General features: G+C 48.4%; 1 protein-coding gene across 2 annotated transcripts in view; it reads right to left on the bottom strand.

Moving 5' to 3' along the window:
- The window catches only part of Cacng2 (calcium voltage-gated channel auxiliary subunit gamma 2), a 123,886-nt gene that overhangs the window by 91,409 nt on the left and 17,331 nt on the right, over nt 1–15,146 (bottom strand). Inside the window, exon 3 of one of the 2 annotated variants that reach the window (XM_038343615.1) lies at nt 10,413–10,433. The exons of the other annotated variant lie outside the window; for it this stretch is intronic. Within the exon in view, the coding sequence (XP_038199543.1) occupies nt 10,413–10,433 (21 nt within the window). The remainder of the gene's footprint in view (nt 1–10,412; nt 10,434–15,146) is intronic. 2 annotated transcript variants of the gene reach the window in all.

Here is a 15,146-nt window from a genome sequence, read left to right as displayed (position 1 = left end):
AGCTAGATAAACATTCTGTCGAAGCTCAGTCAGGGAGACTTGATCCCTACTCCAAATTGTAGTCTAAATAAGGTAAGAAAGCAATCTCATGAGCACACATGCCACACGTAGTACACCCTACACACACACACACACACACACACACACACACACACACACATTCCAGAGCACAAAACCACTGGACAGCCAAACATTAAATCAGGTGCTTAGAGATCTTAGGGATCTTTTTTGTTTTGGTGTGTGTGTGTGTGTGTGTGTGTGTGTGTGTGTGTTTGAGACAGAGCCTCACTATGTACTCTTGACTGTCCTGGAACTTGCTATATAGACCAGGCTGGCCTCAAACTCAGATCCACCTGCCTCTGCCTCCCAAGTGCTGGGGTTAAAGGTGTGCACCACCACAGCTTGGCATGGTTAGGGCTCTTGAATGCAAATTTAAAGAGAATTTTCTGGCATAGTCTAGACCTCAACCACATCTTTAAGAGGGAGAGGGGAGAATGGTGTTTAATTTAATTTTATGTGTTAACTTAACTGAGCTGAGGGATACCCACATCAATGAAACAACTGCACCTGTGTGTGTGCATGCGTGTTGAAGGTGTGCACATGTGTGGAGACTAGATGGGGATGTTGGCCATCCTTCCCTATTGCTCTTTTCCTTATTCCCTCGAGACAGGGCCTCTCATTGAACCTAGAGCCCACCAATTTTCCACCAGGCTGGTGGGCAGTAAGCCCCATCAGTATTCCGATCTCCAAACCCCACAATGTTGGGGTTACAGGTACATATGGCCAGTCATACCTGGTTCTGGGGATATGAGCTCAGGTCCTCACGCTTGTGCCCAAAGTATTCTTACTCACTGAGCCATCTGTGCCTTCAAAACCAAAACCAAACCCCATTGGTTGTTTTGAGGCATGGTCTCACTAAGCTGCCCAGACACTCCTTGAATGGGTGATCTTCCTGCTTCAGCCTCCTGAGTAGTTGGGATTACAGATCTGCACCAGCAAGGCCAGTAATCTCTCAAAACCCAAGGCTTGACAGTTCCACTTCTGACTAAACAAAGGACAATGTCATTTACGAATACAGCGGAGTGTAAGTATTGACATCACCATAGCATCTTCTGAGCTGGCTACTTTGGGGAGCTTTTTATGGTGGTCCACACATTTAATCCCAGCACTCAGGAGGCAGAGGCAGGCAGATCTCCATGAGTTCGAGGCCAGCCCTGGTCTACAGAGAACCCTGTGTGGAAACAAACAAAACAAAAAGCTATTGTCTTTATCGAATGGCAGCATTGTCAGGCTACTACAAAAACGATTGATTTCCAAACTGGGTTTGGTGGTGCATGCCTGGAATCCCAGCACTCAGAGGCTGAGGCAGAAGAATTACTGGAAGTTTGAGGCCAACCTGGGCTACATAGAAATTTCAGGCTGGCCTGGGCTATACAGTGAGACCATGGAGATAGGATAGAGCAAGAGAGAGAGAGATGAGAGAGAGAGAGAGAGGAGGAGGAGGAGAGCAGGAGAGACGAGAGCTGAGAGGAGATGAGAGAGAGAGGGAGAGGGAGAGGGAGAGGAGAGGGAGAGGGAGAGGGAGAGGGAGGCGAGCGGGAGAGATAGAGAGAGAAGGAGTGACAAAGAGAGGGATGGGATGGTGAGAGGGAGAGAGGGAGAGGGCGAGACACATCCATAGAAAATGACTGTCTTGGTAACAGCAGAGAGGGGCTTTGTTGCTCGAATGCCCCCTCAGAGTAACTCCCCATGCCTGCCTCTCCAGGGGGACCCCGGTAAACTCTCACCTCTAATGCTTAATCTGTCTGCCTGTAGGGCAGGCAGGGCAGCCAGGATTACAGGCCCCGCCCACATCCATGCTCTTTACTCAACTAGTTTCTGTCTCCCTATTTCTGAAGTTCTAAAATTATATATGGAGAGAAATGTTTTGACCTTGTGGTAATATGTTTTCTGTAAGGTCAGAAATAAATAAGTAAAAATTAATCTGACAGTCTCTGAGTAGGCTGAAAAATGCCATTCTGCGTTCCCCTTGGATGTGACCCCAGAACAGTTCCCCTTATTGACAGCTGATTGGTTTAAATAATTCATAGCCTTTTGCCAGGTCTGTGGCTTCCAAGTGGCACCTGCTTGATGAAGGTTGTGACTGACGGGTGATTACAGACTTAGACGCTCACGGTGCAGCAGAGTGAGGCCCAAACCCATCTTTCCAACGTCTTCAGGCAAGTCTGTGTTCTCTCTGTCTCTCATCATTTGTGGGGTTAGGGTGCTGGAGGGGCAGAGGCCACATTATTGCTCTCCTATTCCCCCTGTTCCTCCTCTGTTGCTCTCCATTTCTTTTTAAATTTTACATTGCCTTACATTGTGTGTGTGTGTGTGTGTGTGTGTGTGTGTGTGTGTAACACTGTGCACGAACTTTCAGGAGTCTGTTTCCACCTTCTGCCATGAGGGTTCTGGGGATCATTTAGTTTGTCAGGCGTGGTGGCGTCTTTAGCCCCTGACCCATTTCACTGGTCCTTCCACCTTAGTTTAAGAGATGGGGGGGGGTCTCTCACCCAATCTGGAAGCCACCATTTCTGCTAGACTGTCTAACCAGCAAGTCCCCGAGATCAGTCTGTCTCCATACTACCACCAGAAGTGGGCTCACAGGACCATTCTGTCATGCTTGGCTTTCACGTGGGGTGTGGAGTGAAAACATCTTCATGCTTGAGCAACAAGTACTTGACCCATCGAGCCATCTCCCCAGCCCTGAGTGTGGTCTTCTCCAGAGCACCGGCTCACCCACAGGCAGTTTGAAGGATGCTCAAAACCTTCCTCTTGTCCAAAGGCTAGAGCTGGCTGCTTCCTGGGACACATGGGGGTGGCTGAGTTCTGAGTTGCATGCCTGGCCCTAGTGTCTGCAGGGAGCCTGGCCTCCTGTGTCTCTAAGATAGGGTTCCATCAATTTCACAGGCCTGTCAAAGACCCAGATGGTCTGCCAGCAAAGCGGGATCCCAGTTTCTTCCAGACCTCCCATTTTTTTTTGAAGGGAAGAGAGAAACAGTGGGCACGAGGGGCTGAGAGTTTAGAAACGGGACTGAAGGTGGACAGGGACATGTCAGTGACAACCGCAACAAAAAGCATCAAATGAAAGGCAGTCACAAGTGACAACTGACAGAGATGTGGCACGTTCTTGGAGTGAATCACTTCCTCAGACTCAGGGCAAGAGAGAGCAGGTGAGCACAGGCCTCAGCTTGCATGGTTAGTCATCCTCTAGTCTCTGCAGCGTCGGTCATCCAATTCTCTCTCTCTCTCTCTCTCTCTCTCTCTCTCTCTCTCTCTCTCTCTCTCTCTCTCCCTCCCTCCCTCCATCCTTTCCTCTCTCCTTCCCTCCTCCTCTCCTGGGACAGGATCCTACTGTTCAGCCCAGCCTCCTCTGGAACTCACTCTGTAGACCAAGCTAGCCTCGAACTCACAGAGATCTACCTGCTTCTGCCTCCTGAGTGCTGGGATTAAAGGCATGTGCCAGCATGCCGGGCAAGGACTTCCTTCTAGGTATGGGGTCTCCCATAGTGATGCCTTATCCACACTTGCTGAACCCAAGTCTTCCATTGGGATCTTGCTAATGTGTGCACATTGAAGGTTAGGAAACAAATCCAAGGGCTGGAAGCTTCACTTCATAGGCTCAGGATGATAGCTAGTGTTTGGTTTTAAATCCTAAGCCCAGGACTTCTCCTGTGGTAGGATATTAAAAAATGTGTATGGGATAAACTACAGAAATCTCCCAGACAGCTGAGACAACAAGGTAGGGAGAGAGTGTGGAGGGGTTCAGCAAAAGGGAAGGAGGTGATTGATATAGCTGAGTAGGTAGCAAGGATTAGGAGAAGATGGAAAAGACTGGAAATCGAACCCTCTGAACTTTAATAATGTCAGAACTGTCCTTCAAACCTTTATGTCGACAGGAGCCTGCCCACAGAAAGAACATCTCACAGAATATACTCATTGATCACAACTACAAATTCCTCAATGCTGTGGAATGGGTAGGCCCAACGAGGGACCATTCTGGTGGAAAGGTGGATGGGAGTTACGCAGAGAGAAGCCAAGGGTAGGGCCACTTGCATCACGGGAGGTTGGCTTCAAGAGCAAAGGAGAGCCACCACCCTCCTGCTGCAGGAGCCAGAGGAAAGTGACCACAGTGTGGAGAGGAGTGGTTCTTCCTCACTCACCAGAGGTTGCGCCCTCCCTACTAATTCCTCTACAGTTTACAGAATGACCCACGAGTCACTTCAAGAAGTCAAAGGCCAGGGCCTCTTGAAGAGTTGACTTCTGGAACTAGGAAAGCATTCTTGAGTGAGCAAGGACAAGGCCACCCGGTCACCTAGCCCTTGTGCATCTCACTTCGTATGTAATTATGGATGGGCCCAAGATAGCGGTCCATTCTCTGACCTGGGAGTGACCGTGCTTGGACCGAGACCCCTATACTGTAGCTTTCCCCTGTGGGATGACCTTGATCCTGGCTGATGGTACCACGTGGTGACCTCAGGTCCAGACTGGCTTCTGGGCATGGGGAGGAGTGGCCATCTAAGAGAAGTGATCATGGAAAAATTACTGTACCTCACCCAGCTCCAACTTCACAGTGTCAGAATTCATTTACTCTGAAAACCATGCTCACAAAGAGGATTGTTTTAAAACCTCATTTGTAGACAGGGAAACTGAGACCTAATATAGACCACCACAAGAACTGGGTGGGACTCAGGCAGGATGTTTCCTGAGGCAGAGATCCTGGCTTCTGTTCTACACTACAGGGAGGAGGACGATTGGGACCAGAGTGAGTGATGATCTACCCCTCAGTCCCTGTTCTCTGCCACTTCGCTGTGTGGCCTTGACTAAGTGACTTGATCTTCATTATAAAATCAATCTTGAGCTGAGCGGTGGTGGCGCACACCTTTAATCCAGGCACTCAGGAGGCAGAAGCAGGGGGATCACTGAGTTCAAGGCCAACCTGGTCTACAGAGCAAGTTCCAGGACAGCCAGAGCTATTTTATAGTGAAACCCTGTCTGGAACCTGCTGCCAAGGGCTGCTTTGAGGGTCAAAGTGACAAGACCCAAATTAGTCATTTATGATAGTGTATGACTCCTAAGCATGTTCTGGGGCATTTTATTCTCAGGGTTGGAGAGAGGGTGGTCAGGTGACTTATGGGGGAGCCAACTGATCAAAAGATAGCAATCATGATTCTTATCTTCCACCACTCAGCACATAGGCTATGATCAGTTTTTAGGGTCAAGGGATTGGGGTAAACGACATCCTATGGGGTCACATGACCCTTGCGTATTAACTTCCAGGATGGAGCATCTCACTGTATGGAGAATGGACCAGGAGTTTCATTGCATCAGACACCATGAAGCCTACTGGGAAGGACTGAATTTCAGTGTTACCTGCCAGAAAAACCTGGCCCATCTGAGCAGTGTGTGGGCTCCAAAGGACCCAGCTCTCAGCTCCCTCAAGCTGTGACTCACTCCTATATCCAGTTCCCTTGCTTTTGGAGCTCGATGCTCCTGACCCCAATTGTTTCCACAGGCAGATGTTTGAGAACGAAAATGAGAAAAAGAGGAGAGGCTGCATTGACTACTCTTCCTAGCCCTATCAGTAGTGCTGATGTAATCCCCACTCTTCCTATGGACTGCAAGAGCTCCTCACTCGGTGCCAGTGAGGGCGGGACAGTCCTGCCACTCACTGTCAGAGGAACAGAGGGGAAAGTTTGTGCCCCAAAAGTTGGTGTTCTCCTGGCTCGGATTCTTATCTCAGCCTTCAAAGAGCAGGCTCCTATAGACTCTCTCTTAAGAAGGCTGCCCATGGGTTACGTGCTGTCCTAATGTAAGGTGTATGTGTGCATGCCGCAGGCATGTGTGTGGAGGCCAAAGGACGATTTCAGCATTATCCCTCGGGTACCATCCACTTTTTAAAATTCTGAGACAGACTCTCTCACTTGTCTAGAACTTTCCAAGGATGCCCGGCTAGATGCCTGCTGAGCCTCAGAGACGTGCCTCTCTCTGCCTCCCCAGTGCCGGGATTACAAGTGTGCCGCCATGCTTGGGTCCAAGGTTCTGGGCACTGAACTCAGGTCCTGATGTTAGTGGGGCAGGCACTTAATTAACATCTCTCCTTATTCCTTGACGTGAGTTCTCATGGATATATCGTCTCGCCATCCCTAGAACTATGACCACACATGCTCTACTCTTCCTTATCACTGTGGTTAATCTGAACTTAGTGGTGGCTGAAGAGACAGCGCTGGTTGGGACTAAGGGCCCTTGGTTAGTAGAGTGATGTCTGTTACCTGTTACATGCCAACTGGTACCAACCATGCCAGCTGTTCCTCCTAGGCAGATAGTGCCACTGAGGCGCTCATTAAAATGGCAATATCATTCTCTTAGTAAATGAGTGACATTAGGCCCTGAGTGGGCTAAGCTACTCCTCTGAGACCTTAGCAGACTCCTGCTTTAGCCCAGCATTGCTAGGACCACCGTGGGAAGCACTGGCCTCAGGCTGTCTCGTTCACATTGGACATGAATGGCAAGGGGGCGTGGCCTGCACTGGCTGGCTTTCTAAGCTGTGGGTGGCTACGGCGACAGCCATCATCTTCCTCTTCTCTTGTACAGAAGAAGACACAGAGGCTGAAAGAGTAAGAGCTTTGGCCAAGGTCACAATACTTAGAAGGGGAAGACAGAAAGCTTCTAGCCCAGATTCGCTGCCTTCATATCCGGTACTATTTCCAGTACCCCACTCACTGCCTGGGAACATCTGCTGGACAAATCTTAGTCAATGCCCTGGAAAAAAAATGGCAAGGACCTCATTTCCCTGAATGGAGCTGTCTCTGCTGCTACTGATATGAGGGGTGTGCGTGCGTGCGTGCGTGTGTGTGTGTGTGTGTGTGAGAGAGAGAGAGAGAGAGAGAGAGAGAGAGAGAGAGAGAGAGAGAGAGAGAGAGAGTGTTTTGTGTGAGATCTTTTGTCAGCACCAAATCCACCTGAAACTGAAAAGACAGTGACCTCAGTGCTGTCCCCTTTCCTTTGGTGCTACCGTCACACCACATCAAACGGCCTCTGCTTCAGAGGGAAAATAATGAATGACTCAAAATAACTCCCCTGAAGAAACATAGGTTTGATTTGAATCTCAGAGGGAACGATTCCTTTTTAGTTGTCCCTTTCTCTCTGCACTTCCTGGAGGAGGCTTGCAGAATCTGCAAGATCCTCCTAAGTCAAGAACAGTTAGAGCCAAATGATTGCTCTGAAAGTCTATTTAACCACCCTATCCACCCCTGTAAATCCAGAACACCACCAAAGACCACCAAAGAGTATAGGATGCATGGAGTTTCCGGCATCCCGTTCTCTGAGGTCCACAGGAAAAGGTTTGCTTTTCCTATCCCTGTTCCATCCTGAGCATCTTGCTGGGGGTGGGTCAGGGTGGACCAGATAACCATGCAAGCCCAATATAAGTTGATGCCATTCATCACTATGGTGCATACCAATCACGACAGTTCTTAGGAGCCAAGAAGTAGATTTAATCAATCTGCCCTGATCTCATTAGATTCAGTAGAGCTCCATATGTGGATCCCCAAGGAGACTGAGGGACATGAGGGTATGTTTCTGTAGGAACCTTCCTTGACCCACATGTTCTACAAGTGAAGCTGAAACCGCCAGAAAAAACACACGCAGGCACCGGCCTCCCCACGCTGCTGCCATTTTCTTGCAATGCAGGTCTGTGAGCTTGACAATACCTCTGTGGAGAGCCACAGCCAAGTTGTGAATTGCACGTTCTCTTTCTGCTCGGAGAATCGTTCTATTCAGCCGAGCAGCCAATAGGAGTTGAGCTGATTAATAAAAGCCCGTTTCTTTTAAGTGTCATTTTAAGTCTTGTGGTTCTGACGGCTCTGTGACTGTGCGAATTTGGACAAAGCCGGTTTGGAAGCTGCTAAAATGAATGGACGACTCAGCTTTATCGACACAGCGCGTTCTGAGGCTGCTAGTCGGGTAATGATGCCAACAGTTGGAGGGAGGAGAGTGGGTCGCCAACGGGGTGATATACTGGGCTAAGGGGAGAGTGACTGTACTCAGGCTTGATGTCCTAGACAAAATAAGGCCATGGAAAGTTCTGGAATTTTTATTTCCTTACATCCAAATGTGGGTTGGCTAGCTAAGTGCCGAAGACTAAACTGTGCTCTGCTGTGACCGAGCCTCGTGATACCGGGTAAGAGTGAGCAAGGTTACTTAAGTCTAACGGTCCATGAGAGGAGCCAACACATCAATGGGGTTGGGAGGAAGTAACCGGAACCTCCTGGCTTCATCCTTTACCCAGGCTGCATATCCGAGATGCTTCCTCACCCTGCTTCCCTTTGGATCAGAGGGAACCAACCCACTTTCAATATCACCTTCTCCCTACCCTCTTTCCACACGCATTCACATTTGACCCACTTCCCCCTTCTATCCAAAGACTCGGCCCAATTCTCAAGCCTTCTCCCCCACCGTTCTGACCCACTTCTCGCGCCATTTCCACAAAGACATGACCCAGTTTGCCTCCACCCTTCCCCATGCACATGCCATCACCCCCCACTCCCAGCTCTCACGCTACAGCCCCAACCTTGCTTCCACCCCCAGGTTCTTCATCACACCTGTTCCTCTTCCCTGTTTCCCCACAGAAACTGGAGCTGGACCAGTATTCTCCCCGAGGCCACACCACTCCCGACTCTACAGCGCAGAGAAGGCCCAGCTTCACATTGGCATAGCCTCCTCTCTCCCAGGTGTGTTCCCAGAGAGCTGGCCCAATCCCTCACTTCTCAAACCCTGCACCCACGATGGGCTTGCCTGACAGGTCACTGCTGAAATGTCAAGGCCACTCGCAATGCCAGTGTTCCCAATTACAGTTTGCAGCCCAGCCCTACACAGGCAATTACCGCAGCACCTGCTATGGCCAGAGGAAACATGCAGTTGCCTATGCCTTCAACTGAGATTCCATTATTAGGTTATTTTTAAAGAAATCATTTTGTTGGCTGCCTATCTATCAGTGCTTGCATTTTTAAATACAAATGACCTGTGATTAGCTATGGTAAAGTGTGGCAGGCGGCAGTTCAATGGCTCAGGTTCTTTGTAGGAACTCATGGAAAGAACCCAAGGCCCAACCCAAAGCACCTTCTCCTCCCATCCCCGTGTCAGTAGGACTCTTTAAGAGGTGACTGAAGATGGCTTTCCATGGCCTTTCCATGAAGTGAATTCATGCCACAAATGATTTTAACTTACCCACAGTTAGAAAGGCTACCAGTTTGCTAAGCATCGTCACCTTTAGGGATGCAGATAAGCATGGAGTGGTGGAAACTGGTTGGAGGGAGACTGAGGGAGCTTTGTGGTACCCCTAACCTTGTGCTTTCTCTAACCTTGCTCATGAATTCCTCCCTCTTTAACTGTCTATGTAGGTGATAGAGACGGAGTAGCTGCCAGATCCTTTCTCACCTGGGATTAAGATTAGGAATTGTTGATGTTTGGGAAAACCCAGAGTTTTCCTCCAAAAATGAAGGGATCACAGATGAGAGGTTTTAGATACGGCAAAAAATTATTTTGAATGTTCACTATTGTGATGACAGTAGTTCTAGCTGTAGAAGCCATCATCACCTTATTCTCCTTGGCCTTTGCCCCAGTCATCATCATCAACCTCAGAGGCACTACCTTCATCACCACATCACACTCAGAGGTACCACCTTCATCACCACATCACACTCAGAGGTACCACCTTCATCACCACATCACACTCAGAGGTACCACCTTCATCACCACATCACACTCGGAGGTACCACCTTCATCACCATCATTACACTCAGAGGCACCACCTTCATCACCACGTCACACTCAGAGGTACCACCTTCATTACCACGTCACACTCAGAGGTACCACCTTCATCATCACGTCACACTCAGATGTGCCACGTTTATCACCATCATCACACTTGGAGGTACTACCTTCATCACCATCATTACACTCAGAGGTACCACCTTCATCACCACATCACACTCGGAGGTACCACCTTCATCACCATCATTACACTCAGAGGTACCACCTTCATCACCACATCACACTCGGAGGTACCACCTTCATCACCATCATTACACTCAGAGGTACCACCTTCATCACCATCATCACACTTGGAGGTACCACCTTCATCACCATCATTACACTCAGAGGTACCACCTTCATCACCATCATTACACTCAGAGGTACCACCTTCATCACCATGTCACACTCAGAGGTACCACCTGCATCACCATGTCACACTCAGAGGTACCACCTTCATCACCATGTCACACTCAGAGGTACCACCTTCATCACCATCATTACACTCAGAGGTACCACCTTCATCACCATGTCACACTCAGAGGTACCGCCTTCATCACAATGATCACATCTGAAGCACCCTCATCCTCACCTTGCCTCCTCTTCACCTATACCAGCTCCTTTATTTATGAATGAAGTCTTTGAAAATAGTAAGAATAAAAAATACAAATGTGTTCCCTATTTATTTCACTTTATTTTTTGAGACAAGATACCTTGTATTCCAGGCTCCACTCAAATGTAATACCTAGTCAAGGATGGCCCCAGACTTCTGATCTCCTGCCTCCACTGCTGAAGTGCTAGGATTACAGATTCATTTCACCATGTCTGGTTTCTAGGGGGACTCTGGGGACTGAACCCAGGCCTTCATGTTTGTTAGGCAAGCGCCCTACCCATTGAACCACACTTAGCCCCCTTGTTTTTACTTTTCAAATGTTTATCTGTCTTCTCTCTGGGTATGTTAGCTGTAACTTTCCTCCCCTTCATTTTCCCTTGTCCTCCAGCTTTCTTCTCATTCCTCCATCTACCCTGAGGCCATCTTAACCCTGTGGCCTCTGAGGACGCGCAGCATACTTCCAAAGGCCCAACAAGTCATGCAGACCTTGCTCGCTAGAAACGACATAGAGAACAGCAGCCGAAGCAAGGAGTGTTTCTCTGTACAATCACGTTTCCATCTGAGCCGACTGTCATTCTGAACTGATGCCAGGCCGTTCACAGACATAGCTGCCCAGTGTCCACCCCTTCAGTGCTCACGAAGTTAATGTTGACCCTCAGCTTTCAGGCAGTGAGGAATCAAGTCCACAGTCTCCGGGCTGTCCCTTCCTGACACGACCCTGGCCCTGCCCACTGCTTGCTTTTGGTTGTGATCAAATTCTGACACTGATGGACTTTCGTGCTGGGAATCCATCTGTGGCCCAGAGTTTAATACCCAGCCCCTCTGATGACTCATCGTGGAGAAAGAGAACTGTGTTAATGTCACCCAACTTCTTTGGGGTTTGCTTTCCTATCCAATCTGTGGGAATTACACCATACAGCATGGGTGAGGATCCAATGGAACATGGTTTTTGTGTTAGCTCCTGGAGTCCAGTCCACGGTAAGAGGATGATCCCTGGGATCTTGCTTCCTCTGGCACGTCATCCCCAAGGGGCATCTGAAGCCAGGGAACTGGCAGTGCATGGATGTCTGTGAAGGGCAGGTATTCCTGGGAGGTATTCTACATCCCCCTCTACAGTCTGCTCCCTGCTACACAGACAAGGAATTCTGATTATCCCCAGAGTCTGTGTTAAATATATTTGGGGTGAAGTTCAACACCCCAAGTCCAGAGCTTCCTTTATGCATGATGGGGGAGGAGCTCTAAGTCCGAGCAAAGGGCAGGAAGGGAATGAAGGAAATGGTGCACCTCTCCAACTCCCCTGCACGTTGGCACCCAGACAATCTTTGGGCTTGTGGGGAATGTCACCCCATCTCCTATAGGGTCCATGCCTGCTTTCAGTGAAGGCTTCTGCAGCTGCCGTTCATGTGGCCTACTCTCTATCTACTCTCTGCTCATCTCTACCTTGCTCAGCCATCGAGGGCAGTTGATAATTGCATTTGGGACCTGTGACACAGGCAGGGGAGGAGGCAGAATTCCCGTGGGATTGGATGTCCTTTTAAAAACGTCAAGAATGCTCGGAGACAATTCACTTGTCCCGACAGAGAGGGGGCAGTTCCTACAGCTTGGCTCATACCTGGGGACAATATGGGACCCAGACTCTATGCTGGAGGCAGGGAAGTGAACAGAGGATACACCAAAGCCAGTCCCACCTCTTCTTGTGAACTGCGTAAGGGGTTATATCTAGTCTCTTGGCTACTCAGTTCCCCCATCTGCAAAATGAGATTTTAAAGCTGGGTCTGCATGGTTGTGGTGAGGATAAAATAACATAAAAATTTCAATATATACTAATATATATATATATATATATATACTAAATATACATACATATGTATATATACATACAAACACATATACTAAAATGTATGTGAAGCTTTTCCTTTTCTTTGCATTTTCTTCTTCTTCCCATGTTTCTTGATCTAGATCTTTGGAAATGTTAGTGTCTCAGAGGTGGGATGCTGGAGCCCAGTGACCTTGAGAAGATGGGCAGGGAAAGAACCCTATGTAAGTTAGATTACATGCACAGGGATGGCCACTGAAAAACAAATGATATCAGAATAACAGTAATTATATGGGAAGCCAGTGGGCATTTCTAACCTCTGATTGGTTTGTGACTACTGTCCTAGTTTATAATCGACGCTCAGTCACGCAGTTACTCAGAAGAAGACGCCCAACTTGACAATACTGATGATGGTGATGCATCTTCCCAGCATGGTAGGTTCTTGTCTCGCTTTTAATTGAAGGAAAGCTATACAAGTGTTTTCCCTCATTTTTCTGATTCTTTACCCCCCCCCCCCCCAGCCATCTGTCCAGCTATTAAAATCTCATCAGCCTCATTGTGAGAGCACTTACTTCCCCTGGACTGTCATCCCAAAGTGGGGGCGCCTGGAGCCCATGAGCTTGCGGCGTTTTGGCGTTTGGGTCCCTCCGAAGGGCGGGCGTTTGCTCTGGGCTCTGGTTGAGAGGTATCCCATTTCCCTTCCTGACTTCTCCATGCTAAATCGACAAGGGACCCTGATTTATTTCCTAGCCCCACATTAATGCCCAGTAATTAGTTTATAGCCTTACTAATGTGTGGACACGTTCTGTGGTGGAAGGAATCATAGTGGCTCTTGCCAGCGGGTTAGGGTCTAACAAGACAGTGCTTGATCTACAGAAGAAGCCCTCTTGGGATGAAGTTCAATACTTCAAGTTCAGTGTCTTCTTTATGGATGACGCAGGAGGGGATGCTTGTGAATCTAAGTGGTCCAGCCAGAAGGATGCATGGAAAAGGGACCAAAGCAATGGCCTGTGTTCTCTTAGACACAAAACCTGCATTGCTAGCATGCCAGAAATGTCAACTTGAGAATCTAGAATTTCCTGAAAGATGGGTCTGGGAATGCAGGGTATTCTCACATGTCACTGGATGTGGGGAGACCCATCTTAGTTGTGGCTAGGCCATTCTCTATGTTGAGCAGAATGGAGAGCAAGGAGGCCACTATCGTGCATACGTTCATTCCTCTGTTTCTTGATGCTGAGTGTGGTATTACCCAGCAGCTCCCAGGTCCTGCCCTGACTTCCCTGTCATGGGGCTAAACCTTGAGTTGTGAGCTGGGATAAACCCTTTTTCTCTCAAGTTGGTTTCAAAGAGGTACTTTTTATCACAGAACCAAGGAAAGAAACCAAGATGCCATCTTTAGGCCCGCAGGGGAAGCTATTCCAAGCCCTTCTTGTTTTCTCTGAATCCTGCCACTGTGTGTTACAAGTAGACTGTCACGTCGGTGACACAGTCACTCCCTTCCCCTCCCTGACCAGGAACTGTCACGTCTGAGACACCTGGACACTTCTCCCAGAAGCAACGACAGTCAGTTGTCTGGCTTTGTGGATTGTACACCCACAGATTCAACTAACCACAGGTCACATAGATTATAAAACCTTACATCTACAGTGAGCTAACTCAAACATTTTCTTTGTTCTCCCTAAATGACATCTTGAAATGACTTTTTACACATCATTTGAGTTGTATTTTAAGGCATCTAGAGAAGGTTTAAATACACCAGGAGATGTGTGTTGACTATTTGCTTCTTCTTCCCCTTCCCTCTCTCCTCCATTTTCTTAGGAACTTAAGCCGTTTTGGATTTTTGTACCAGTGAGGGCCTTGGGGCAGGTCCTGGAACCATTCCTAAGTAGATACAGAAGAACAACTATGCTTCATACTAGGCAAGTGATGTCTAGGCTTAATAGACCGAGGGAGGAAGAGAAAGCCCTTTACCATGGACAGAGAGGAAGAGGTTAATCCCTCTCTCTGGTGGAAGCTTGGGGAACAGCCTCCCTTGACTCTCCATAGAAAATGTGATAAGTCCTCAGCACACATCAGGGAGGTCACCCCATCTCTTTCCAGACTGTTGCCTTTACCATGGTCTTGATGGGAGACAAACCCAGTCCTAAGAACCGAGTCCTCCTGAAATTCCAGAAAGGCTGTTGGCGATTCAGAGACTTCTATGGGTTGACTTTTAACCTTTCTACTTTCTTTTTCCCTGTTCCTTGGCTCACCTATGCAAAAAATTGGGGTGTGCTGGGGATGGAGCACCCTCCTATCCGCTTCTTTCAAACTCAATAATCACCTATTGTCAGAGCATGGTTTCTGTAAAGTGAGCTAAGATTCTCTCTCTCTCTTCTCTCTCTCTCTCTCTCTCTCTCTCTCTCTCTCTCTCTCTCTCTCTCTCTCTCTCTCTCTCTCTCTCTTCCTCAGGCACTATTAACCTTGCTTTTACTTTGGAAACAGGCTCTGTCGTTGGGCTGGTTCCCTTTACGAAGGCTAAGATATCTGGTCTGTGAGCCCCAAGGATCCTCTCATCCGTCTTCTCAACGCTGGAATTACAAGCTTTGCCACCATGCCCGGAGTTTTACATCAGTTCTGGGGCTCAGACTGAGGTCTTCATGCTTGCGAGGCAAGCACTTCACTCACTGAGCTGTCTCTCTAGCCCTAAGCTGGGTATTTGAAACAGTTGTTAAAATATAATGAGAGTCTTAAATCTGTGCGTCTGTGGACATTGCTCAGGATGACGCTGTAGCATGAGTGTCACTTTAATCAAGATAAGTGTCCGGAAAATAGCAGAGTGGTCGGTGTCTGGATAATGCACATGGTCTCTAAATGATGGATGGC

The sequence above is a fragment of the Arvicola amphibius genome, chromosome 9, assembly GCF_903992535.2.
Source record: "Arvicola amphibius chromosome 9, mArvAmp1.2, whole genome shotgun sequence".
In the NCBI taxonomy this organism is placed as follows: domain Eukaryota; kingdom Metazoa; phylum Chordata; class Mammalia; order Rodentia; family Cricetidae; genus Arvicola; species Arvicola amphibius.
The sequence above is the reverse complement of the archived record's forward strand: the minus strand, read 5'-3'. Positions and strand labels throughout refer to the sequence as shown.